This window comes from Oncorhynchus kisutch, linkage group LG18 (assembly GCF_002021735.2).
Source record: "Oncorhynchus kisutch isolate 150728-3 linkage group LG18, Okis_V2, whole genome shotgun sequence".
In the NCBI taxonomy this organism is placed as follows: domain Eukaryota; kingdom Metazoa; phylum Chordata; class Actinopteri; order Salmoniformes; family Salmonidae; genus Oncorhynchus; species Oncorhynchus kisutch.
Window position 1 is genome coordinate 60,165,640 of NC_034191.2, and position 26,641 is coordinate 60,192,280.

The 26,641-nt window shown below is 41.9% G+C and overlaps 1 protein-coding gene across 2 annotated transcripts in view; it reads left to right on the forward strand.

Annotated features, from left to right (window-relative positions):
* The first annotated feature begins 1,174 nt into the window (after positions 1–1,174).
* The window catches only part of wwp1 (WW domain containing E3 ubiquitin protein ligase 1), a 55,543-nt gene continuing 30,076 nt past the window's right edge, over positions 1,175–26,641 (forward strand). Inside the window, exons 1-3 of one of the 2 annotated variants that reach the window (XM_020509136.2) lie at positions 1,175–1,383; positions 17,645–17,704; positions 21,175–21,404. In XM_020509136.2, coding sequence (XP_020364725.2) covers positions 21,196–21,404 — 209 coding nt within the window. In that variant the 5' untranslated portion in view covers positions 1,175–1,383; positions 17,645–17,704; positions 21,175–21,195. Of the gene's footprint in view, positions 1,384–16,451; positions 16,641–17,644; positions 17,705–21,174; positions 21,405–26,641 lie in introns of those variants that run through there. The other variant, XM_031796402.1, reaches the window with a different exon arrangement.

A 26,641-nucleotide genomic window follows, 5' to 3' on the forward strand; every position in this document is an offset into this window, starting at 1 on the left:
CCTGCGTTTCCACAGGAAGCCCAAATCTGATATTTTTTTCACGAATTGGTCTTTTTACCAATCAGATGAGATCTGAAAAAGATGATAAGTGAAAAGACATGAAAAAAAGACGTGATTGGTCAAAAGACTAATTAGTGGGTAAAAAATATCAGAATTGGGCTGTCTGTTAATTGACGTAGACGTAGTGACATTGTTGGGGTGGCGTCAGACGTCGCCGTCTGCGTCTGTTTTTGCTGCAGGGTGTCTTGCCACCAGAGAGGGAGAGGCAAAGCGAGAGGATTTACTCTGGCCAAAATCTGTTTACGTGAGATAAGCCCCTTTTTGTATGGATATCTATTAGAAAGTGTCGAATTACTTGAGGCTTATTTGATTGAACATAAGTTTAGTCATGTACAAGCTGTTACAAATGTACTGTGACAAGTAGATTCCGGTGGCATTCCGTCAACGTTGAGTAAAACAACGTATTGTGCCTGTTGTTTATGGGTATCTGCCCCTCTCATTGGCTAGAACGGTCCCATCTGCTCTCTTCTGCCTTCACTCATTGAGGACATATATTTTCCATTGTTAGAGCGGTCACTCTGTTATCTTGTCAATATAATGCAAGGAATCATCAACTAGATTCAGCCAATGCCCGATTTTTTTTTCATGAGCGGATGTTCAGGGTACCGGAACCTAATTTCTAATACTTTGTAGACTGGAAATTGAACACAAGAAGCACATAAATATATAATATTTGACTAAAGCATAATCACTTCAAACTTTGCTTACATTTGTATACGATCATATATATATATATATATATATATATATATATATATATATATATATATATATATATATATATATATATATATATATATATATATTATATATATATTATGCGTGGGAATACTTTGGAACAGATTTCTAAAATACATATATATTTTTTACAGTTTATGTCCAACAATAAAATATGTCAGGTGGAGTTGAGCGATGACCAGTGTGGACGGACTGGAGCTCCGACATCACATAAAATTACGTTTTTATTCAAAACGACTGATTTCAGGGCCACAGAATAGCCCTTATTACACATTACATTGTTATAAGTGGGCTATTCGTTGGCTGCGGAAATCAGTCGTTATGGATAAAAACGTCATTTTTATTAAAATAAAATATGTGTATGTGACGTTGGAGCTTCAGTTCGCACACGCAAATTGTCGCACAACTCCTTCATAAATCGTTGAGTTGAGTTTAGTAGGCTACTACGGTGTATGCGAGAACCTGTTTGTGACGAGAGACGGCAATCGTAGCTGGACGCTCGGCCTGAGAGGTTAATGCCTGGCTGTTTATCGAGAGAACATAGCTACAGGGAGTTTATAACACCGGGTTGGAGCTACAGGCACGGTAAACCACCCAAACTTAGAGACATTGGATGTCTGTCCTCTACAATTCTACATTCCTGCTTCAAGCTGAGTCTGCTTGTATTTCAGCTATCTAACATTAGCTAGGCTAGCTACGTTCCTCCAACTCAACTGACTTGAGATCTTTGCTTGAGGTAGCATAGGATCTTGTTTAGCTAACTAGATAGTAGCTAGCTAATTAACTGAAATAACAGATGAAATAGTTTAACTAGATACCAAGTGATTGATTACTACTAGCGAGCTGGTAACGTTGGCAAGCTACAATATATGTGTTTGAAATGGCTAGCTAACTTTAGCTAACGTTAACTGGTAATGGACCGTGCTATCATCATCAGTAAGTAATGCCAGCAAAAGATGGCGGACACCTAACCAAGCTACTAGCTAGCTATCCAACTGCTGCTATGGCCTAGCTAAGTAGTTAGCTAGCTAACTTAGCTGTATCTAACCACCCGATTGTTTTCGTCCGTTGTGATCAGTGTGCCCGGTCTAATACACTCCCAAATGATTGCGAGACATGTAACTTAAAGTTAACCATCTGGCTAGCCATCTAGTTAACTAACTTAGCTAGCTGGTTAGCTAAAATACACGGAATCACCCAATATTTCTCATGGTCATTAATGCCAACGTCCTTGCAATTTTACTAAAGATTAGCAAACGTTAGCTAGATAAGTTGGGGATAAACTAACGTTAGCTAATTAGCACCTTTACCATTTCATAAAACTAGTTACACCTGACTTGTAGCTAATAATGTTGTCGGTATTTTGTGTACTCTGGGTAACTTTTCATGGTTCTTGCCCTAGGGAACTCTATCTAGGGTTAAATAAATAAAGCTAGCTAACGCTAGTTCCACGGTTGTTTTGTTGCCACACGAATTGAACTATTGATGTAATGTTATAGCTAGATAACGTTACATTTAACTCTTGCTAGTGTCCGTGATGATGTAGGTCTGCCAATGTGGCCTAGAAATTGCCATGGTACTTTACAGAGACTAACTAACCTGTTTGGACACTATTTTGAGAAATATGACGATTTTCTAATAACAGACACTCCCCTCAGCTACGTCAATTTTTTTTTATTTTAGATCCTATAGATTTGGCTGCCTTCATTCTTCTCTCAAATTTGTGTGAGGATTTGATGACGAACCTATATGAAATTATTTGTCCTCTGTAGCCCTATAGAGGCCTAGGCTATTTGGAGACCAAGCCTGTGACTTGGGAGAGATAGTAAAAAACTGAAGGCCTTTATTTGTTTCAAAGTGCTCTTCCACACATGTTGGGCTTTTGTGATTGCAGGCCTGCGGGTAGCATCCTCCCATTGACAGTAGTATTGTATGCTTTGGCTGTCACAGTGTGAAGGCATTAGTTACATGATGCTGTCGCTTGAGCAGCTCCTTTGGCAGGCTCTGTCCATAATGCTTATTTTGCCTCTGTTTCCCCCTCTGTTGTTGACCTTTCACAAGGAAACCGCTATGTGTGGGAATTCTTGAGTTGTTGTCTCTTGCACCCAACTGTGAGGCTAGTGGCTCATGCCAAGGTAAATAAATGTTGCAACTGTAAAAAGGCAATGCCCCTGTTTTTGGTAGATATGTCTGGGTGGGTGTTGTAACCTCAGTTTGTCAATCATTCCTGTGTTTAAATATATATATATTTGCATAAGCTGAATGCTATCAGTGGAAATTTTGGTAAAACGGTTAATTGTTTTAGATTGAAGTCAGTGTTTTGTGCTGGTGTGGTTGCAGGCGTCTAACTAGCCTAATCTGTCTATTTGAAATGAAGACGCCTCTAATGCATAAAGTCTGCCGCTCCTTGTAGGTCAATCACTCACTTTAAATATGAATAAGATTTCAATGCCTTAGTGTTGGCTGAAGTTTAGGCCTTCATGGAGCGTGGCTACTAGGCCTAGATCAGATATCTATATTCAGCGTCGGGCCAATTTTTTTCTTTTTTCTTGAGTAGATGGACGGGGGCCACCTAATTGGAATACTTGACCAGATTTCCTAAATTAACTTGAAACTGATTTCCTGTTGTTTTTACAGCCTTATGTCCAACAACGAAAACTCATAAACAAAAAATTAAATATAAACAGTACCAGTCATACCAGGGTTCTTCTTTTCTTTTTACTCTTTTCTACCATTGTAGAATAATAGTGAAGACAACTTTTGAATAACCATGTAGAAACCAAAAAAAGTGTTACACAAATCAAAATATGTTTGACATTATTCAAATTTGCCACCCTTTGCCTTGATGACAGCTTTGCACACTCTTGGCATTCTCTCAACCAGCTTCATGAGGTAGTCACCTGGAATGCATTTCAATTAACAGGTATGCCTTGTTAATTTGTGGTATATCTTTAATGTGTTTGAGCCAATCAGTTGTGTTGTGACAAGGTAGTGGTGGTATACAGAAGGTTGCCCTATTTGGTAAAAGACCAATTCCATATTATGGCAAGAACAGCTCAAATAAGCAAAGAGAAACAACAGTCCATCATTTAAGACATGAAGGTCAATCAATCCGGAAAATTTCTTGAACTTTGTGCAGTCGCAAAAACCATCAAGCGCTATAATGAAACTGGATCTCTTGATGACCGCCACAGGAAAGGAAGTACCAGAGTTACCTCTGCTGCAGAGGATAAGTTCATTAGAGTTACCAGCCTCAGAAATTGCATCCCGAATAAATGTGTCTTACTTGAACTCTGAAACGTCTCAACATCAACTGTTCAGAGGAGGCTGTGTGATTCAGGCCTTCATGTTCGAATTGCTGAAAAGAAACCACTTCTAAAGGACACCAATAATAAGAAGGCTTGCTTGGGCCAAGAACCATGAGCAATGGACATTAGACCAGTGGAAATCTGTCCTTTTGTCTGATGAGTCCAAATTCCAACCACCTTGTCTTTGTGAGACGTAGAGTAGGTGAACGGATGATCTCCACATGTGTGGTTCCCACCGTGAAGCATGGAGGAGGAGGTGTGCTGTTGACACTTGGTGATTTATTTAGAATTCAAGGCACACTTAATCAGCATGGCTACCACAGCATTCTGCTGTGATATGCCATCCCATATGATTTGCGCTTGGTGGGACTCATTTGTTTTTCAACAAGGCAATGACCCAGCATACCTTCAGGCTGTGTAAGGGCTATTTGACGAAGGAGAGTGATGGAGTGCTGCATCAGATGCCCTGGCCTCCACAATCACTCGACCTCAACCCAATTGATGGTTTGGGATGAGTTGGGCCACAGAGTGAAGGAAAAAGCAGCCAACAAGTGCTTAGCATATGTGGGAACTCCTTCAAGACTACTGGAAAAGCATTTCAGGTGAAGCTGGTTGCCTGTTAATTTATTATTGAATCACAGCCTACTTTGACAAATGGGTGATGTTTTAACCAAAGCGCATTCGTGAAAAAAAGCACAACCGTTGCACGACTGTACCTAACCATAAAACATCAATGTCGTTTTTAAAATCAATTTAAAAATAAGAAAAACCTGCATATTTAGTTATAAGATTAATGTTAGCAGGTAATATTAACTAGGAAAATTGTCACTTCACTTGCGTTTTATTGCACGCAGAGTCTGGGTATATGCAGCAGTTTTGGCCGCCTGGCTCGTTGCGAACTGTTGAAAGGCCATTTATTCCTAACAAACATTGTAATTCATTTGCCAGAATATTACATAATTATGACATAACATTGACGGTTGTGCAATGTAAAGCAAGATTTAGGGTTGCCACCTGTTCTATAAAATACGAAATGGTTCCTTACTCCACTGAAAGAATAAATGTTTTATTTTCGAAATTATAGGTTCTGGATTTGACCATATTAATGACCAAAAGCTCGTATTTCTGTGTTTATTATAATTAAGTCTGATTTGATAGAGCAGTTTCTGACTGAGCGGTAGTAGGCAGCAGCAGGCATTCATTTAAATTTTACTGCGTTTGCCAGCAGCTCTTAGCGATGCTTGATTCGCACAGCGCTGTTTGACTTCAAGCCTATCAAGTCCTGAGATTAGGCTGGTAATACTAAAGTGCCAATTAGAATAGTCAAAGGTATATGGTATACTTTACAGATATGACAATTTATAATATCAGTACAAAGTATGACATTCTGAGTTTGCTACATAACCTCTTACAAAGTTGGCTTTAAAAATAGGTTATATTCTACTGAAAATTCCATGTTGTAGAGTAAGGCATTGTTGGCAGAATAGATGGCTGCTGTTCAATGGATGATTAATATAATTCACCCAACACATTTCTTGTTAGTCTAACAAATATTGCTATCAGGTTGTAAATCACAGCTGGCCGCGTACATTGTTTGCTGCCGACAGTCATTCAGGATGCACTGTTTCAGAAGAAGAAAGAAGATTAATGTAACTACGGCTGGGAATGTCAATATAATTAAACTAGCAGCGGCAATGATCACAAATTAGCCATGTTAGGATAACTTATCAGTCATGTCTATTCATGTAGCTACTTATTTAGTGAGATAAAAATGCCTAACAACCGCTAGCTAGCTGCTGGGAGGATTTCATGTCATTGGATGAGTTGCTGACTTTTCCACCCATATAATTTTTTCGGTGGCTACAGCTTGAGATACAGGTGTCATTTGGTTAGCTAGCAAGAAATGTGAATCACTTTGTTAGCTAGCAATGCTTAACTTGAGCAACTGTTATCCACACTTATAAATTGACAACTAAGAGATATTCTATTTGGCATCAGTCAAATGGGCAGATATGTTCCCATTCAGTTGTCAAAACGTGGGTTGGGACAAGAAGGCAAGCTGCAGAAGGGCGAGCAGGCTACTATTCCCCATTTATCAGTGCAAATTTAAGCAAGCTAAAAGTTTGAGAGGGTTTATCTACTGTTCCCTTGTTAGAGTCGAGGTAATTTTGCTCAGGCTAACATTAGTTGTTGATGTGCATAGGCAACAGAGGGAGGGAGCCTACCTATTCATAGTTGTTTGGTCAATGGGATTGCAAAGTTCCCAAATGTAAAAGGACTCCCTTGGGATTTACATATTTGCAGAAATCCATTCAGGTGTGTTTTGTGGCATTTTGGTGAATGTTTTCTAATGATCAAAAGTCACGATGTTACTTCCTGTAAATCACAGTCCAGTTCAAAATGAAGGATGGCAGGCCTGTGTGGCAAATGGCTTATTTGCATGAAGGCCTACTGGAGCCTACAAACACCAGTTTGTGTAGAGTCTGGTCCTGGACAAGTTTATTTCCTGAAGTATCTATTAGTTGTCCAAACGCACGGCGGCTTTCCCAATCTATATTGCTATAGAATTAAAATATGAAAACTTGAAAATGACTAAGTGCTCGCTTGTCAGAAAATTTATTTAAAAAAATTAAAAACATGCGCCGTTCTTCCTGAGGCTGTATATGAACACTTTTAAAAAAAACATTTAATGTTGCCAAAACACTCAGTTCCATTTTAAATGGCAGCTATAGAATTTATAGTGGATATGTTATTACTCACTCACTGTATGTGTGCAGTTTGTCCATGTGTTGTTTTCCCAAGCAGCTGTACAGAGATTTGGACATGTCTGTCTAAATATAAAATGCATGTCAGCACATACTTTTCCTGTGATTATTAGAATTTGGGTTCCAAATCCAACCATGCTTTTTACTTGTTTACACCAAGGATAGTGTTGTCACGATAGCAGAATTTTGACTTCGATTCAAAAACAATACAACTGCAAAAAAAAGGCGTATTAGCCAAAGTCACAGACTGGAACTTGATCCAGATGACTCTCTTAAGTTCAATATCATTTATTATTGAAATGTTTGATTTTTGGATGTATGCATTAATTAATCAATTATACAACTCATTTGACTTTGGTAAACTGACTACCTACATAACGGTCATTTTATTTGAATGGTAAATCTGTAGTCTATTGATAAACTGGGTAAATCAAGTACAGGTGACTGCCTATTCAATAGGAGTGTGCACATTCATTGAGTTACTGAGCTTGTTTTGGCTGATTTCATGGGGCTACAGATGATAAACAATCAGTCTTCCATTTGGGACTTATTGTCCTGATCAACATTTGCGTGGAAGAAGCAACCACGTCTTTTTATAAAAGTGTGCGCTGTCTCTTTAAGACCCATGACCTCATTCACAGTCAGCTCCAGCAAAGATGATATTGATGGGGAGAGGAAGTGAATTAATAAAGTTTTGTTGACTATTTTGAAATCAGCAATGTTTTGGTTTGAATATCACTAACAACTACTAGGGTAGTTAATTAATGTTAGGTTCAGCTGTACGCTAGCAAGGAAAGTTGGCCTACAAAGTTGGAAGCTACCAGGGTCGTCTAATGGACATGGTTGCGAACAGTAAATAAATCAACATTTCTACATGCCGTGTTGCTTTATTCGAGTGTGTTAACTTCTGTGCAGCGTAAGTGGTGACACAACCAGACTCCCAGTGGGTGTGTAGTGGTTCCTCAGGACAGGCTAGACTGGAGCTAGCAGTGAGCAAGTGGAGCAGGCACGGTGCTCTCGAACTATAAAGGAGACATCGGCTGCGCTGCTAGACTTCATTCTCTCTGTCGACGACGTGTGATACATTTGACAGAAGTACAGAAAGTTCTAGTATTGGCAAAGTACTACATTTTTGGTATACCGTGCAACACTACAAGAGTATTGAGCACATGGTCTTCCTTTTACTGTGCCTATATGGTAGCACTGGAAAGCTACTCACATGCACAAAGAATACCAAATATCACACACATATCAATACCCCCCCCCACTCTCTCTGATCTAGTGAGTCTGATCCATTCCTGAGTCAGAGAGCCATTAGTTATAATGATATCCAATTCAGTGACGCTTGCTGCATGGGCTGTTGACGTCCCCAATGGTGTGCCTGCGCAGAGGCCAGCTCTCAGCAAACTGACTGGGAGAGCAGTGTTCCTCAGCCTTCACGTTTAACTAGCAGCTTTACAAGCGATGACGCGACTCTGAACATATAATAATACTTTGATTCAGTCATATTTGAGTTATTAATCCCATAAGTGAGACATTGTTGCTTCTAGACAGTGTTGCACATCTTTGATGGCTTCCAAGAAATCAAAACGGTATCTCAGAATTCTAATAGAGAAATGTCTTGGTGTTGCAACTGCTCTGAAACACTGTACGATTAGATGCCTCAGTCTCTCTGTCACAACCAATGATGACACTTGCCTGACTGACTGGCCCTTAGGCAGGCTTTGTCAACCAGCCTAAATGACTAAACACACACTTCATCCTCCCTCTCTGTCTGTCCTTAGTTTTCCCTCTGTTTCCCTGTCACCTAAGGACAAAAAAAAGTAACTAACTGTACGAGGCTATAAACTAGGAGGAAACTTTGCACCCAGAAGCTGCTTTTCATATTGCGGGCGATTTTAAATTCCGCCTCCTTTAAGACACGTGATACCCAACTTCCATCTACACGTCTCCCTCGCCACTAAGGGCGATAAAGTCCTAGACCGTTGTTACTCTACCCAGAAGCAAGCATACAAGGCCCACCCTCGTCCCCCATTCGGCAAATAGATCATGACTCCATACTCCTGCTTCCTGTATACAAGCAAAAGCTCAAACAGGAATTACTCGTGACTTGCTCTGTTGAGAAATGGTCATCAGAAATTATGCTACAGGACTGCTTTGCTAATGCTGACTGGAACATGTCCCATTCTCCGCTGATAGCATCGACGAGCTAACCACCTCCGTCACAGTGACGGTTTGCTGTTTCCCCAATCAAAAGCCCTGGATTAACAGAGGTTGGTGTTAAGCGAAAGGACATGGCTACTGCACACAACAGCCAAACCTGAGGCCAAGGCTGAGGAAAGGAACAAGTACAAGAAGTCCTGCTACGACCTCCGCAGAGCCATTTAACAAGAAAAATAACAATATAGGGCCCTATGAAATCCATTTTCTTTTCTTCCCAAATTCCCTTTTTTAGATTTATTTTTATGAACTTTGTTTTATGATTTAAGCTAATTTTATCATCATAAAGTGTATAATAATGTGAATGAATAAAACAATTTAATAAGAAACATTAATGATGCAACACATTGCACTTTTTTTTTTACCAAGGCAAGTGCTTCAATACAGTTCTACAAAGTATTTCATTATAAATAATAAGTTGGGCAATAATATAGGCAACAATGCAATCGGAAAAAGTTATTCTCGTGTAACAACTTTGCATTCGTTGTTTTTTTTGTGAAATGAAGTGTTTCACATAAGTTTATCATGAATAAAGATTCATGCAATAGGCAACCTATGGAACTACCCTATGAGCTCCTATGTCTGTCCATTGTAGGTTTTTCATCTATCACAGACCTCTCCATTTGAAGTACATGATTGTCAGCCTCTGTTGAGCTCGGTGAGTACCTCTCGCTTGTCTGTGAGTAGAGTTGTATTTGCTGAAACTCCTCTCAGTCGACTGGGAAGTAGATGTTGGGCACTGCCACTTCTGCAACTCTTGGGGATCTCGCACTCAGGCCCCTCCAGTAATCCGCAAGCTCCAAAGCAGTTGAGGGCTTCCTGGACACAGTTCTGGTAGGCAATCCTTTCTTCACTGAGCTCTGATGGGTTTCAGGTGTGTGTGTGTGTGTGTGTGTGTGTGTAGGCTTCAATCTGCTTTTCCATGGCTGGAGCCTGCCTGGGATCGAACACCCTAGCCAGCCTGTAGACCTCTGGCTGGATGTGTGTCCCAGTGCTTTGACAATTTTGAAGTCCAAGTGGAATGCATCATGGAGATGGTCAAGCACCTCCCTTCTCTCTCCAATCGCCATCTTTCTCAATAGCTCATCTGTCTCTGCACTATACCCACATGTTTTTGCCGTTCCGTTCACTAGGTAAGAGCCCAGATCTTCCATGACATTGTATGCAGACACTGCTGTGGGACGGCGGGTTCCTTTCAGGATTGACAGAGCTGTTATCAGTTTTGGCGCAGCCCTCCGAGATTGTTACCCTAACAGTGATGGCCTGCACCTTCTCTGTTTCCAGCTGGCTGAGGATGTTTGTGACTGCTTGGGATGGTGACTTTTCTGCCAACAAAAACTCTGTGCTAATGAACATGCTCTGCATGGTACTTCACTGCCTCAAACCAGCTATTCCATCGGGGGCTCACTGCTTCAGGAGGTGCCTTGGCCTGCACGAACTCCTTCATAATGAGGAAGCACCCCCATCTCTTTCTGGCAGGCTTCTTGACGAAGACAGATCTCATCCATGTTACAAGTGATGCAACTTCAGAGAAGTGTTTGTAGTAATGCCAGGTCTCACCCACCAGATTGATGACATGGCAGAGATGGGTTACATGGACACTGTTGTCTATCACTCCTTTCAGAACCTCCTTGTATGTCTTCAGGCAGTACGGGGCATTATCTGTGACCATTGCCCAGGCACTGTTCAGTTTGTTGCTGTGGAGCGAGGCTAGTATAACTTGGGAAGTTGTTGAGTAGTTGCATCTCTGTGAAAATGACATCCACCAGAAAGTACGGGTTTTCAATACCTGCAATGAAAGTTGAGGAAATGTTTTAACCTAAAATAATATTGTGACAAAATACAAGTGTAAAAACAATATAGAGATAGTTAGCTAGATGGAGAGAAAGCTGCTGACATTATGCATCGCTATATGATAGCTCATCGTTTGGAATATCACAATTTGCGTGCGGACAATTCACACTGCGGAATGTAAATGTAGGCTATTGCAATGGTATATTATTAGGCTGTTAACTCACCAATGATTAATGCTGCAATCCCTTACATCTGTCTCGTCAACAACCACCGCAAACTTCTTCCAACGGATCTTCTGTAGAACGGCAGTCATGTTGGTCGAACACACGGGGCAGGTGAATTTGAGAGAGGCTGCTCTCATTTTCGGGCAACGTTCCTCCCTGTTTGCAATGTTTCACTAGAAACGTTCATAGCTTTCTTAGCTTTTCTAAGGGGATGTCGGACTCTGCGCACACAGCCACAATGTCCTGAATCTGCTGATGCGCTTGCACTAGTAATGGTTGTTTTGAAGAGGCATGCTCTGGCTAATCAATAGTATGTTGACTGAATTTGCAAAACAGCTTATCGCCTGATGACTCCTAGTCCTTTGGGTATTGCTATGCTCTGAATTTAGGGTCTAATTAATATATATATATATTTTTTGACGACTTGGTTGACATGTTTCTCAAAGTAAATGCCAAGTTGTTGGGTGACGTAAGTGACCCACTCCCCTCAAAACACTATTTCTTTAGGCCTACTCATCTGTAATTTTTACAATTTATGAAATCATTTAGGTTACTACAATTAGGCCATTTCTTTTGTATCTATTTCAGCCAAATCATGGAAAAAGCTGCATATTCCACATTTTAGTTGATTCCATTTTTATGACCAAATTCTGTGATTGTCTATATTTTCTGCATAGCGGAAATCATAGGGCCCTAGAACAAGGTGGAATCCTATCACACAGGCCCCGCCGCATGTGGCAGGGCCATTACGGATTACTAAGGAAGACCCAGCCTTGATCTGCCCAACAATGCTTCTACCAGACTAACTCGATGCATTTTATGCACACCTCGACAAGAACATCGCCGTGCGTGAGCGCTCCCACTAACAAGACGACTGGCTGATCTCTCAGAGGCCGAAGTAAGCTTTTTTTTAATCAGGTCAACAATTGCAAGGTCGCTGGGCCGGACGGTATTCCAGGGCATGTTCCTAGAGCATGCACTGGACAACAGGCATGTTCACAGTAATTTTCAACCGCTCCTTGTCCCGGTCTGTAATCCCATATGTCCCAAGCTGACCACCAATCAGTCCTGTTCCCAGGAACTCTAAGGCTACATACCTAAATGACTACTGCCCTGTAGCACTCACCTGTAAGCATGATGTGCTTTGAAAGGCTGCTTATGGCACACATCCATCATCCCAGACACTCTAGACCCACTCTAATTTGCATACTACCCCATAGATGAGGCAATCTCAATTGCACTCCACACTGCCCTCATCCACCTAGATAAGAGGAATACCTATGTGAGAATGCTGTTAATTGACTACAGACCAGCGTTCAACACCATAGTCCCCTTCAAACTCATCACTAAACTTAGGACCCTGGGACTGAACACCTCCGTCTGCAACTGGATCCTAGACTTCCTAACGTGTCGACCCCAGGTGGTGAGGGTAGGTTATATCAGCACAGCGATGCTGACCCTCAACACGGGGGCCCCACAGGGCTGTGTACTTAGTCCCCTCCTGTACTCCCTGTTCACCCATGACTGTGTGGCTACGCATGACTCCAACACCAAGTTAGCAGATGACAGCTGCACCATTGAGCATCTTAACTCGCTGCATCATTGCTTGGTATGGCACCTGCACCTCCTTTGATCGCATGGCGCTAAAGAGGGTGGTCCAGACAGCCCATTACATCACTGGGGCTGAGCTCCCTGCCATCCAGGACCACTATCAGGCGGTGTGAAAGGAAGGCCCGGGAAATGTGTTGGCATACTGCATTTTATCTGCATGAGTGTCCTGTTCTGTCCAAATTAGCTCCATCTGCTTTACAATGCCAGCACAAAGGTCCAGTTTGTCTCCATCTTTGAAATATGATATGTAGACTAGAAAGAGGAAGAAGGGAATAATCAAGCCACTGACTGTCACCCTCAAACATTGATAGCGTGCAAATTTCTTGTGGACAGACGCACATAACATAAATGGTAGTGGTCGACAGACTTAGGGATGCGATGACTAACGAGGAACTTTATTCCGGTACGCTGATGTTTTTTTCATCACTAGCAATATGGTTTCCAGCCAATTCGTGACAGATTTTAATGTGAAAATTCTCAAATCTGCAGAGATGTTTCCATCAAACGGACTTATTGCGGCTGAAAGGGTGTGTGATGACATAGTGATGTGGGGGGGGGGGGGGGATCAAAAGTTAAATATCGGGATATTATTACCAACTATATCGTATCACTTTTGTAAATATCGCAATGTAATTTTTTTGCCTGTTGGCTGTACCTGCACCAAAACTTTTGTATATTCTCTTCATAGCTTGTTCTTCAGCTTTTTATATAGGGGGCCAATTAGATTTCAGGACTTATTTGCATGACTGATCAAAACTCGTTTTCTCATTGCTCTCGCCCCTCTGCAGTAGACTTACGGTGAGCAATATGTTTGAAACATCAAATCGCAATAAAATCACAGTATCAAATTGCAATACATATGGTATCGGCTCGTAAGTAGCGTGGTAAAATGGTGAGGTCCCTGGCAAGTGTACCTGCCCTATTAGTGTTTATTTTAAAAAATTACGGTTAAATTGCCATGTACCGAATACAAAGATAAATTCAATGGGTTTAAACTTTTTTTTTTTTTTTTAAATCTTTTTTTCAAAAATGGGTTTTAACTTTTTATAGAGTAAATATGCCCATTCTGGTCTTGGCACATGCCAATAAAGGCGCTTCCAGTGCCGTTCTTGCATAATTAATTTTGCTAACACAAAAGTTCCCACCATGGCAAACTTCTTAATGAATAATTATAACAAATAAATCAAACATCAGTTAATTTCTGAGTAAAAATGTGTCATTTAATTCTTGCTGACCTCACGGTCAAGCCAATGCCTATGTCCCAGGAGTTTCTCCCGGTCTTTCTGTATTGGCTAACTAAGGCCAAGTTCTTTGCGTTAGTCCACCAGACTCTGTGCATTTGGGGCAGAGAAGTGCCTGGGAATGAGATTACCTGTGCTCTTGCCCTCCAACCCCAGAGACTTCCAGGGCTGAGGGGATTATAAACTGCTCCCTGGCCTGTCTGTCTGGCTGGCAGTATCCCTTTTTCATTAGTCAGCCTTCTGAATTAGAGACCGATGGCAGCTTACTGTTGGTCTCTGCTCTGCCCCAGTCCTATGTCTCTCTACTCCTATTCTGTCTCTCTCTACTCCTAGTCTGAGAGGCCAGGGTACTCGTGAGGAGATATTGCTATAGGTCTCTGCTGTGCTGTCAGATTAAGCAGAACATCACTCTTTTTATCCACAGAGGAAAAAATGAAATTTCCTTTGCAATCTGCACATTTAGGATGGACAGCTATGATGCTTTTTAAAGTTTTTTTTAATGCAGCCTGTTCATTCAGCGCCAGACCGACTGAGCGCTGATGTCTTTGAGGCACGACATCACTGTAAGGGTCATGACATTTTTGCTGACCATAATTGGCCAGCCAAATGGCCGCGGTCACCTTAATAACTGTTTTTGAAAGCAATATTTGACGCACATTTTCTCCTCCACTTCTGACTGCATGTGCTGCCATAGGAATATAATGCATTGTCGTGTCTTTGGCTATGCCAGATTAAGTGATATGACATTCTATTCTATAAAATAATTTATCTGTAATTAATATTACCTGATTGAGCTAATCATGTAAATGTAATTAACTAGTCGGTGCACCATGAAAGAATACTTATAGAGCTGTTATCTTCCAAATAAACTCTTAAAGACCTAGTAATATTTTTCGTCAATATTAATTGTCACCTTAATTCAGTCATCTGAAAGTTGTAATTTCTTGGCTATCTGCACGAACCCTGGCTAACAAGTTGAATCAGTAATACAAAATTGAGTTTTTATTTACTAAATGCATAACTAATCACACAGAATTATATATATAATTAATCATAACTTGATTACAAATTACGTCCCAAGCGGGCGGAACAGATATGATGGCTTGTTACACAAAAGAAAAGGGGCTGGGTTTGAGTGAAAGAGCGGGAAGACTGAGGAACAAAGGGCGATGCTGTGCTATCGTAAATACAGTATCTTATGCATTCTAAATTACCGCCCATTTGGAAAATGCAATAAATATTTTCTCTGAGCTGCGCTTCGGTAGGTTGGTGGTAGATGGAAGGCCGTGTTGCCCAACAGAGTCCTTTGTCCTTTGAAGAATGTCTGGTGTCAATTATACGTTGTAGTAACGTCGTTGTGCGGTAGACGGGATACTCTGTCTGTTCCTTCCTAACCTGCGTTTGCAGCTGCTGGTGCTAACTCAACAGCTAGGAGGTATCACTTCTGTCGTGAATAAGAGTTCAAAGTTCTTACCATTCGCAACCAAAGCTCATGCTGATGTTGGCTTCATTCTGTACTTCTCTGAACCATTCTGACATCGGACCGTTGTCCTCACATCCTCGGAACAGGAGGTTATATTGTCGTCAAGGCTTTATATAGGAAGGGAGAGGAGGGCGTGTTTGAAAAGTTTTATAGCCCATGTCCCTTCACAGGGACGGGCCACTGATAGGGCTCTGCTCAATCTTATGAAAGCCCAAATCTCAAATTTTAGAAGCTAAAATCACATTTCATCCCATCACAAATAATTTCCTATTCAAACATTTAAATTGAACATCAATTCCATGTGAATCCAATAACTCTGTGTAGACCTTCCACTGTAGAGTTTGTCATCTGATCATTGATGAGAATGTCTCAGATGACAACCGAACTGACATCATATTCATTAAGTACCACCGCATATGTTCCATCGGCCGGATTACCAGAATATAGTTCATTTCCCCCCACCTTCTGATGTTCCCAGAATCTCTGTTAACCAAGGTGTTTGCAAATGTAACATCAGTAGGGTAGAGAGGAGAAAGGGGGGAAGAGGTATTTATGACTGTCATAAACCTACCCCCAGGCCAACGTCGTGACAGAATATTGCGAGTGTACCCATAGGAGCAAAGCGGGAAGTAAACGTCTTATTTAAAGTGTTTTTTTATTATTTTTACGGTTATTTCACTTTTCATGACTGTCTTCATCCATAGCCTTCGGTTATACAGTAATTGTGCCAGCCCTAGATGTCACGCCGGTTCACCTTTTTAAGGTTATGCCAACTATCTGTTCCCCTGTCATGTCGCTGTTACAGCTGGAGGCGTAATGATGCTGCGAGTCTCTTGGTTGTTCGTTCAGCTGGTCAGAGGTTGTTAATCTCAGACATTGGTTGGTTTCCATGCCAGATGCACTCCGTAATGCTGTGTCATTGGTTCTGATGCCAACATCCCCACTCTCCCCTGTACTTCGCTTCCCACATCCTCCCCTAGTCTCCTATCCTCCTCTGGTTGGGCTGCTCTGTGTCTCCAGACGGAGGCTTGGAGGGGATCAGGGAAAGGTTTTTATCTTGCCTGCCTGCTGGTAGTCTCTGTGCCACTCTGCTGAGCTGGAGCTAATGCAAGGCAGACGCATACCGTCCGTCCCCCTATGCCAGCCAGACGGGTACAGGAGAGCAGTGGTGTGAAGGAGAGGACAGGAGATAAAAGGTGAGTAAAGGACTGAGGCGTTTTGCAGAGGATTAATAAAGTGCCGTGAGGAAGGGGACGAGTGCAGTGTGTTGGAATAGGGTGAAGTGCCCTTCAAGGTCTTCTGGATTCTGCTCCCTCTAATGACTTCCATGAGATGTTTGGATGAAGCCCCGGGGCCATCTATATCAGGCATCTCACAGTTGGAGTGCTGATCTCGGCTTAGTTTGGGCCTGAAGATCATAATACATAGCCTATTGATTATTTGGAAAAGCGGGACCTGATCCCCCTGGTCTAAAGACAATGGAGGCTTTCTCCTGTCCTGATGAACAGCACTTCACCCTTAGTCAGCTGGGAGTCCTCTGGCGCCACTCATCTCAGCCTTTAATGCTCTGAGATGATGGCCTTGCTTGCCCTGTTTACTCGTGAGAGTATTTTACACTTTGAGGCAGTCTGAGACAATTTGTGGCAATTGGTGTGCATATCTGCACTTTAATAATGGTTTGTGGCTGTTTTCATGTCCTTTTGCTTTGCCAGTGAGTAACATGATTTTCCTGTGTTTTTTATTTGTAGCAATATCAGATGGCTATGTTTGTCTGTGTGGTGTTATTCCCTCAGAATTGAGTGGTGGTGGCGTATGTATGCTGACAACGGATCATTTTCTTAGCCCGCGCTCTATCTCTCGTCTCCATCTGCACTGTTATCAGTTTGGCGCTCCCTGAGCCTTGGTCTGTGGCTCTCAGCTTCTGAGTACACGACTCCTAGCACCCCATCTGTGTTTGGACAGGAAGGGAAGGGATCTTGTGGTAACCATTTTAACTTGGCAGTTTAAGGACATTCGTATGTTGTCACTCCTCTTCAACAAACAAACCATACATCAGCACTTTGTTCAGATAAAGAAAGTTCCCCCCCTTTAATTTTCCCTGTGACTGCTTCTGTTAGGTTAAAGCCTTTGCACAACCCAGATCAGTGTTAATATAACAGCTGACAGTGCATGACTAACTACTCCCGGTCTCCTGTTACAGGGCAATCATGGGCCACGGAGTCGGCTGAGGATCCGGAGGGTTCTGCAAAACGCACCAACCGTGAGTAGGCATGTAAATGTGCCATTCTATGACTTTTTTCCCCCCCTGGATGTGAGCTCGAGCTCATGTTAGCCAAGGATATGAAAGGTACTGTGCCTTCAGAATGTACCCAGACCCCTTGACTTTTTCCACATTTTGTTGTTACAAAAGTGGGATTAAAATGGATTTAATTGTCATTTTTTGGCAACTCAAAATACTCTGTCAAAGTGGAACAAACATTCCAAAATTTGTATAAAAAATAAATAAATATGAAAGAAAAAATATATTTATATTTTATTGGATAAGTATTCAATCCCCCCTGAGTCTATACATTTTAGAATCAACGTTGCCAGCGATTACAGCTGTGAATCTTTCTGGCTAATAAGAGCTTTGCACACTTGGATTGTGCAATATTTGCACATTCTTTTAAAAATTCTTCAAGCTCTGTCAAGTTGATCATTGCTAGACAGCCTTTTTCAAGTCTGGCCATAGATTCTCAAGCTGAATTTAAGTCAAACCGAGTGGCCTAGTCACAGAACATTTCAATGTTGTCTTGGTAAGCAACTCCACTGTTCTATTTGGCCTTGTGTTTTAGGTTATTGTCCTGCTGAAAGGTTCATTTGTCTCCCAGTGTCTGTTGGAAAGCAGACGAAACATGGGTTTTCCTCAAGGATTTTGCCTGTGCTTCGCCCCCCCCCAAAAAATCCCTAGTCCTTGCCGATGACAGTCATACCTATAACCAATGTTCCCTCAAATTTTTGACAGATCAGTTCTGGTCTGCTGAGCGCAAGCTTAAACGTTGTGAAAATTCGGTGCAATGCTTCCAGCGCATGTTTACTGTGAACAGAGGCTGTACCCTCTTTTTAAGTTAGCCACAGTAGCCTTCTTGGCCACTGTTAAAACTATTTGATCATACATAATGTAGGCCTAGCAGATTGGCCTACCCATCAAAAACAACGACTTGTCCCGAAGCCAGTCCTGCGTTGCCTTGGCTGTGTGCTTAGGGTTGTTGTCCTGTTGGAAGCTGAACCTTCACCCCAGTCTGAGGTCCTGAGCAGGTTTTCATCAAGAATCTCTTTTCCTCTGTTCATCTTTGCCTCGATCTTGAGTAGTCTCCCAGTCCCTGCTGCTGAGAAACATCCCCACAGCATGATACTGCCACCACCATGCAGTGACCCGTAGGGATGATGCCAGGTTTCCTCCAGACTTGGCATTCAGACCAAAGAGTTAAATCATGGTTTCGTCAGACCAGAGAATCTTGTTTCGGCAAACTCTCAGTGGGCTGTCATGTGCCTTTTTTTACTGAGAAGTGGCTTCCGTCTGGCCACTCTACTGTAAATGCCAGATTGGTGGAATGATGCAGAGATGGTTGTCCTTCTGGAAGGTTCTCCCACTTTCACAGAGGATCTCTGGAACTCTGTCAGTGACCATCGGGTTCTTGGTCACCTCCCTGAACAAGGCCCTATTCCCCTGATTGCGTTGTTTGACCGGGTGGCCAGCTCTAGGAAGAGTCTTGGTGGTTCCAAACTTCTTCCATTTAAGAATGGAGGCCGCTGTATCCTCGAACCTTCAATGCGGCTGATTTTTGTTTTTGTTGGTACCCTTCCCCAGATCTGTGCCTCGACACAGTCCTGCCTCGGAGCTCTACGGACAATTCCTTCGACCTCATGGCTTGGTTTTTGTTCTGACATGCACAGTCAACAGTGCGCCGTACCCAGAGGTGTATGCCTTTCCAAATCATGTCCAATCAATTGAGTTTACCACAAGTGGACTCAAATCAAGTTATAGAAACATCTTAAGGATGATCAATGGAAACAGGATGCACCCGAGCTCAATTTCGAGCCTCATAGTAAAGGGTCTGGATACTTATGTAAGTGAGGTATTTCTGTTATGGTCAATTTTGCAGAAATGTCTTAACCTATTTTCTCATTGTCATTATGGGGTATTGTGTGTGTATATTGATAAATGTTTTATTTAATCAATTTTAGAATACGCCTGTAATGTAACAAAGGCGATGAAGTCATGGGGTCTGAATACTTTCCGAAGACACTATCAGTGTTTCAGATTGCTGGTGACTTTTCTTAGTGTCCCACGTACCCTAGAGAGGTTAACGTCCCGCCTGACCAATGTCCAGTGAAAATGCAGGGCGCCAAATTCAAACAGAAATCTCATAATTAAAATTCCTTAACCATACATGTATTATACACCATTTTAAAGATAAACTTGTTGTTAATCCCACCACAGTGTTCGATTTCAAAAAGGCTTTACGACAAAGCATACCTTGCGAGTTCTGTTAGGTCAGTACCTAGTCACAAAAAAACAGACATTTTTCTAGCCAAAGAGGAAAAATTCATCACTAACCTTTGCTCTTCATAAGATGGCACTCATAGGACTTCATGTTACACAATACATGTATGTTTTGTTCGATAAAGTTAATATTTATATCAAAAAATCAACGTTTACATTGGCGAGTTATGTTTTGCCTCCAAAACATCCGGTGGAAGTGCAATGTCAATTTACAGAAATACTCATCATAAATGTTGATGAAAATACAACTGTTATACGTGGAATTAAATATATACCTTAATGCAAACGCTGTGTCATATTTTTAAAAAAGCACACCATGGAATAGTCTGAGTACACTGCTCAGAGACCAAAACAAGCAATACAGATACCCACCATGTTATGGAGTCAACAAAAATCAGAAATAGCATTATAAATATTCACTTACCTTTGATCTCCATCAGAATGCACTCCCAGGAATCCCAGTTCCACAATAAATGTTAGTTTTGTTTGATAAAGTCAATAATTTGTCCAAATACCTCCTTTTCGTTCGCATTTAGTACAGTAATCCAAATGCGCAGGCACTAGGTCCAGACAAAGTCAGTTATATTGCAGTTCGTAGAAACATGTCAAATGATGTGTATATAATACATTTTTAGGATGTTTTTATCAAATTTTCAGTAACGTTTCAACCGGAGAATTCCTTTTTCTTTAGAAATTAAAGGGAACAGAGCTAACTCTCACGAGCGCGCGCCTGACTGAGCACATGGCCTCTCTGGCAGACCTCTGACTCATTCCATTCTCATTCACCCCACTTCACAGTAGAAGCATCAAACAAGGTTCTAAAGACTGTTGACATCTAGTGGAAGCCTTAGGAAGTGCAATATGACCCCACAGACACTGTATATTGGATAGGCTAAGACTTAACCTACAAACCTCAGATTTCCCACTTCCTGGTTTTGTTTTTTTTTACTCAGGTTTTTGCCTGCCCTATGAGTTCTGTTTATACTCAGACATTCAAACAGTTTTAGAAACTTCAGTGTTTTCTATCCAAATCTACTAATAATATGCATATCCTAGCATCTGGGCCCGAGTAGCAGGCAGGTATACTCTGTGCACGCTTTTCATCCGGACGTGAAAATACAGCCCCCTACCCCAAAGAAGTTAAGGTTGTCCTCGTTTTGACCACCTTTGTTTTGTGTCTTCAGGCTTCCACTGTGGTGTATGACATGGCCACGGCCTCTTCCAGAACGGAGTGTAGCTATAACCACGGACCGACGTCGCAGCTACATGCCGTCGTTGCCTGTGCCAAACTCAAGCGGAAGAAGAGCTTGTTTGGGACGTCCATATATGTGGAGGTGACAGCGGAAGGGGAGTCGCGCCGCACGGCAAAGTCCCACAGCTCCTCCAACCCCAAGTGGGATGAGCGGCTCACTCTGTAAGGAACCCTACCTTCTGTGTGTGTGTTCTTAATGTGTGTTGTGAGTAGCCCATTTTAATTTGCTCACCACCTTAATCACTTACTATGGTCTGTTTGGTATGCTCTAGCAACGTTGTATTCCTTTCTGAATCAAGTACCACTCTTTTTAGAGTTAGACCAATGGTGTGTTAATTCAGTATGAATCGTTTTCTGTAGTGCTTCTTCAACCTAACCGGTTCTGTACTGGAATAGGAAGACGAGAGGGAGAAGGAATCTAGACTATTTTTATATTTAGCAAGATCCAGGCTACACATGATGTCTGAGCATTTGTGGTTAAAAACAAAATATGAATTTTCGCAAAGGTCTTACTTATCTGGGGGTGGTTCTGAGATGGGAACAGTGTGGATTCATTGGAACACTTAGTGGGCTTGTGGGAGAGCTGACTAACTACTAGAAGTCTGAGCAGTCTGAATATCTCAAATACTTAGTCATCCAATCTGGGCAGATGGCCTACAGCACAAGGAAATGACGATGATTGAAAAACCAAAGCAGACATACTGTATCTTTCCTCTGAACACTCTGTTCCCAAAAAGAGCCTGTTTGCTTTATTGTTTTATTTCCCTTGTTGGTGCGGCGGTTTGAACTCTGCTGAAAAGACCCTTCTGTATCTGTTCAGTTGCAACTCCAGCAGAGCTGCCTGTAACCTAGCAGCTTTTATGGTTCTCTGGCTTTAATGAGTCAAAGCCAAATGTCAGGCTGTGTTCCAAATGACACCTTATCCCGTATGAATAGTGCACTAGTTTGGACTAGAGCCCTATGGGCCTGCTCAAAAGTAGTGCACTATTAATGCAAAAGGATGCCATTTCAAACTTGCCCTCAAACTCATTAACCAGGCCACTAATTGCCTTGATGGGGTAATTATCTCGGACAACCGCCAGGGCTCTGTTTGTTTGGTTTGTTTTTGTGTGTGCTACATGTTATAGGAGTAGCTAGCTACCGGTCTGAAGCTCAGCTGTGGCCTTCAAGTCATAGTCCACTGGTTCTAAAACAATCTCTATTATGGTGGCCTCTAGTAGATTCTAATGCTAGATTGTATTTTCAACCAGCAACTGTCAGGAAATAACACTGATACCGTTTCAGAGTTGGTTTCATCAGCTGTTGTGAGATATGAAACAGGACAAAAATAATTTTGAATGCAAAGGGCCTTTAAAGCATCCTGTAATAGTCTACTGACTTAATTTAACATCAGGTAATTGGCAAAAAGCCTAACAGTATGCAAATTATGGAGCCAAATGAAAAGCTCTCTTAACGATGCAATTTGATCAGCTACTGACGAGTCACTCACTTTAATGTCTTGCAAGTCCTTATGGACTTCATATCGAAAATACAAACGGAATCTTTAGTTTACTTGTCCTGAATTGATACCATGGAGATATAACTACGTTGTATGATTTATGAATGGTAAGGATTTATGAGAGACTCTATTCAGTCATTTTGACACCTTTTTTAAATAAAAAATGTAAACTAGTCCAGCTTGCTGTTCATCAATCAAAGCACAGTCAGCCTATGTGCCACCACTCTGTGGCTGCCTATGAAACACACCATGGTCCAACGTTGACTTTTTTTCTCTCTGGCCCGGTCGAGCCATTTGGCCAAAAAATCTACTGGTCCGAACAGAATTTTTGCTGGCCCTGGCATGGTTTAGTTCTTAAATGCATTGGGGTCATGCAGGGCCTATAGGTTTGTATGCTTTCGCTCTGCTAACATATGGAATTGTTTTAAGATTGTTGTACCATGGATCATATAGCTATTTTATATAGAATTTTAGTACCCCTGTAGGTACATTTTGTATTTATTTAAAAAGTGTGTGTGTGGACACCTCTTCAAATTTGGCTATTTCAGACACACCCATTGCTGACAGATGTGTGTGTGTGTGTGTGTGTGTATATAATTGAGCACACAGCCATGCAGTCTCCATGTACAAACATTGGCAATAGAATGGCCTTACTGAGCTCAGTAACTTTCAACATGACAGTCTTAGTATCCCACCTTTCCAACATGTCAGTTTGTCAAATTTCTCCTCTGCTAGAGCTACCCCGGTCAACTGTAAGTGCTGTTATTGTGAAGTGGAAATGTCTAGGAGCAACAATGGCCACACAAGCTCACAAAGCAGCACCGCCGAGTGCTGAAGCGCGTAGTGCGTAAAAAATAATCTGCAACTCTCATTACTAAGTTTCAAACTGCCTCTGGTTGAAACGTCAGCACAAGAACTGTTCGACGGGAGCTTCAGTTATTTTGCTGACAATCCTTCCTGAGGCAGTTTGATACTTGGTAATGAGTGTTGCAACCGAGGGCAGATTATTTTTAAGTGCTTCAGCACTCGGCGGTGCCGTTCTGTGAGCTTGTGTGACCTACCACTTTGCGGCTGAGCCATTGTTGCTCCTAGACGTTTCCACTTCACAATAACAGCACAAGCTAAGATCACCATGCATAATGCCAAGCGTCGGCCAGAGCGGTGTAAGCTTGCCGCCTTTGGACTTCTCTGGAGTGATGAATCACACTTCACCAGCTTGCAGTCCGACGGCTGACTATGGGTTTGGCGGATGCCAGGAGAACACTACCTGCCCGATTACATAGTGCCAACTGTAAGGTTTGGTGGAGGAGGAGTAATGGTCTGGGGCTGGTTTGAGCTAGGCCCCTTAATTCCAGTGAAGGGAAATTGTAACGCTACATCATACTATGACATTCTAGACGATTCTGTGCTTCCAACTTTGTGGTAACAGTTTGGGGAAGGCCCTTTCCTGGTTCAGCATGACAATTCCCCTATCCACAAAGCGAGGTACATCCAGAAATGGTTTGTTGAGATTGGTGTGGAAGAACTTGACTGGTGCCCAACCTCACTAATGCAATTGCTGGGGGGACTTGCTTCCATTCAGGCACAATGTTCCAACATCTAGTGGAAAGCCTTCCCAGGAGAGTGGAGTCTGTTAAAGCAGCAAATGGGGGACCAACTCCATATTAATGCCCATGATTTTGGATTGATATGTTTGACGTGCAGGTGTCTACATACTTTTGGTCATGTAGTGTATGTATACTTTAACATTGCAAGTCATTACTCTGTTCTTTGTTGTATTAATTCCATTCATTTTTGTTTCTAAATTGGTACGTGATTTGAGAATAGGACGCTTCCCCTTTAAGACAGACGTTCCAAAAAGAGATCTTGACATGGCTATAGTCGGCTAGCCAAGAGGAATGCTAGGCAGGGTTGCCATGTCCTTGATTTTCCCGCAAATTAGGCTACTTTATGAAAAATGTATTGGTTGCAGGTTTTTGGGCTACTTCTAAGTTGCACGGTGAACGCCATGGCATTTCTCTTAGAATATATTTCACGATCAGGTAGTGAGTGTTTGAGAGTGCTGCAGCTGAGTCATGTGAGAGGAGACAGAGCAGACAGGACTTACCAGTTGTAGATTGTCATTTATGGAGACTATTACCTATTACTTTCCAACCCTTTTTCCATAAAACTATTGGGGGGATGGGATTCCTCAGTGGAAAATTCCATTAAGCGTGGCCAATAATACATTTGCATCTGTTGGCCATCCAAGTATCCTATTAAATGATATGCCATTGTAGCCTACCATTTGATAAATATGTTTAAGTCCTCGCAAATCAATTTGTGCCACTTGTGTAGCCTAACTGGAGCTAGTAAACCAATTTAATAAATAGCCTTTAACTATATTATGCATATTAATGGACATGTTTAATTAGATTGATGTTAAGTCAGAATAGGCTACAGAAGAAACACTGACAAACATATTCAGTTCATATTATTTGATTCAGTGATTTGAAATTACAACCCCATCCTCTGTAGCCTTTTCCTGCAGGCTATTGGGCAACACAATCACTTCTTTCTTAGAAATCGCGTCACTATTCATGTTGAATGAATTAGTTTGTCAATTTGAACTAAGCAAGCTGCTAAATCGTTTAGCCTACGCAACATGTAGGCAATCTGAAATTAGATGTAGGGCTATAGGCTACCTGCGTCTAGCTAAGAAAACCATGGCAAAGTTGAATTGCAGTCATTTTAGTCTGTATTCCAGCATTTCCCAAGCTCTGTCATCAGGGCCCCAAGGTGTGCACGTTTTTGTTTGTCTTAATTTGAAATCCGCTTTGTAGTGTTAAGACAACCAAAACGTGAACCCCTTGGGTACTGAGGACCGAGTTTAGGAAACCCTGCTGTAGCTTATGACAATAGAGCCCCACCGTGGAGATGTCATAAAACCTAGCGGTCCAACACGGAAATGGTTACATTCATTTTTTAAAACACCTAAAATCAGGGTTGTTTTGTGTAGGATTACCTTGGCGGGATGTTTTGATAACTATGTAAATCTCTCGGACAAGTTGACTTTTATCAATATTTTTCTCTCTTTATTCGAAAATGCTAATTGTTGTCACGCAAGACTACAATTTCCTGCAAGCTCCTGCACATCTCTAGCTGGCACCTTTGCTAACATGTAAATAAATGTTGCAAATGTATTAATTTCTATATTTAGCTAACATTTGATAGTTAATCCAGAGATGTTTTTCTTAACCTTTTACCCCTTTTTTGTCCCATCGCTGCAACTCCCGTACGGACTCGGGAGAGGTTGGCGGACGCATGGCTCTCGACCGTCGCAACACAACAACGCCGCACTGCTTCTTGACACAATGCCCGCTTAACCCAGAAGTCAGCCATCAATGTGTCAGAGGAAACACTGTACACCTGGTAACTGTGTCAGCTTGCATTGTGCCTGGCCCAACACAGGAGTCGCTAGAGCGCGATGGGACAAGAAAATCCCTGCTGGCCAAACCCTCCCCTAACCTGGACGACGCTGGGCCAATTGTGCTCCGCCCCATAGGTCTCCCGGTTGCGGCCGGCTGCGACAGATCCTGGACTCAAAACCAGGATCTCGAGTGGCACAACTAGCGGTGCAGTGCCTTAGACCACTGCGTCACTCGGGAGGCCGATCCAAAGATTCTTACCTTTGCCTTGATTCGGTAGTCTCGTCCAGATCATCATCATTGCATTTGTATTTCTTTATGATAGCCACATTAGCAGCTAATTAGAATTTCATTTGTTGGGGTAAATACAGGGAAACATATTGGTTTTAAAGTCACCTCGTCTAAGAGGGAGTACTCATACTGTTGTGCCCTGACTTGTAATTTCTATAATCTGGGCCATCTTATAATGGTTTGTCGGCTTAATATTTGGCACA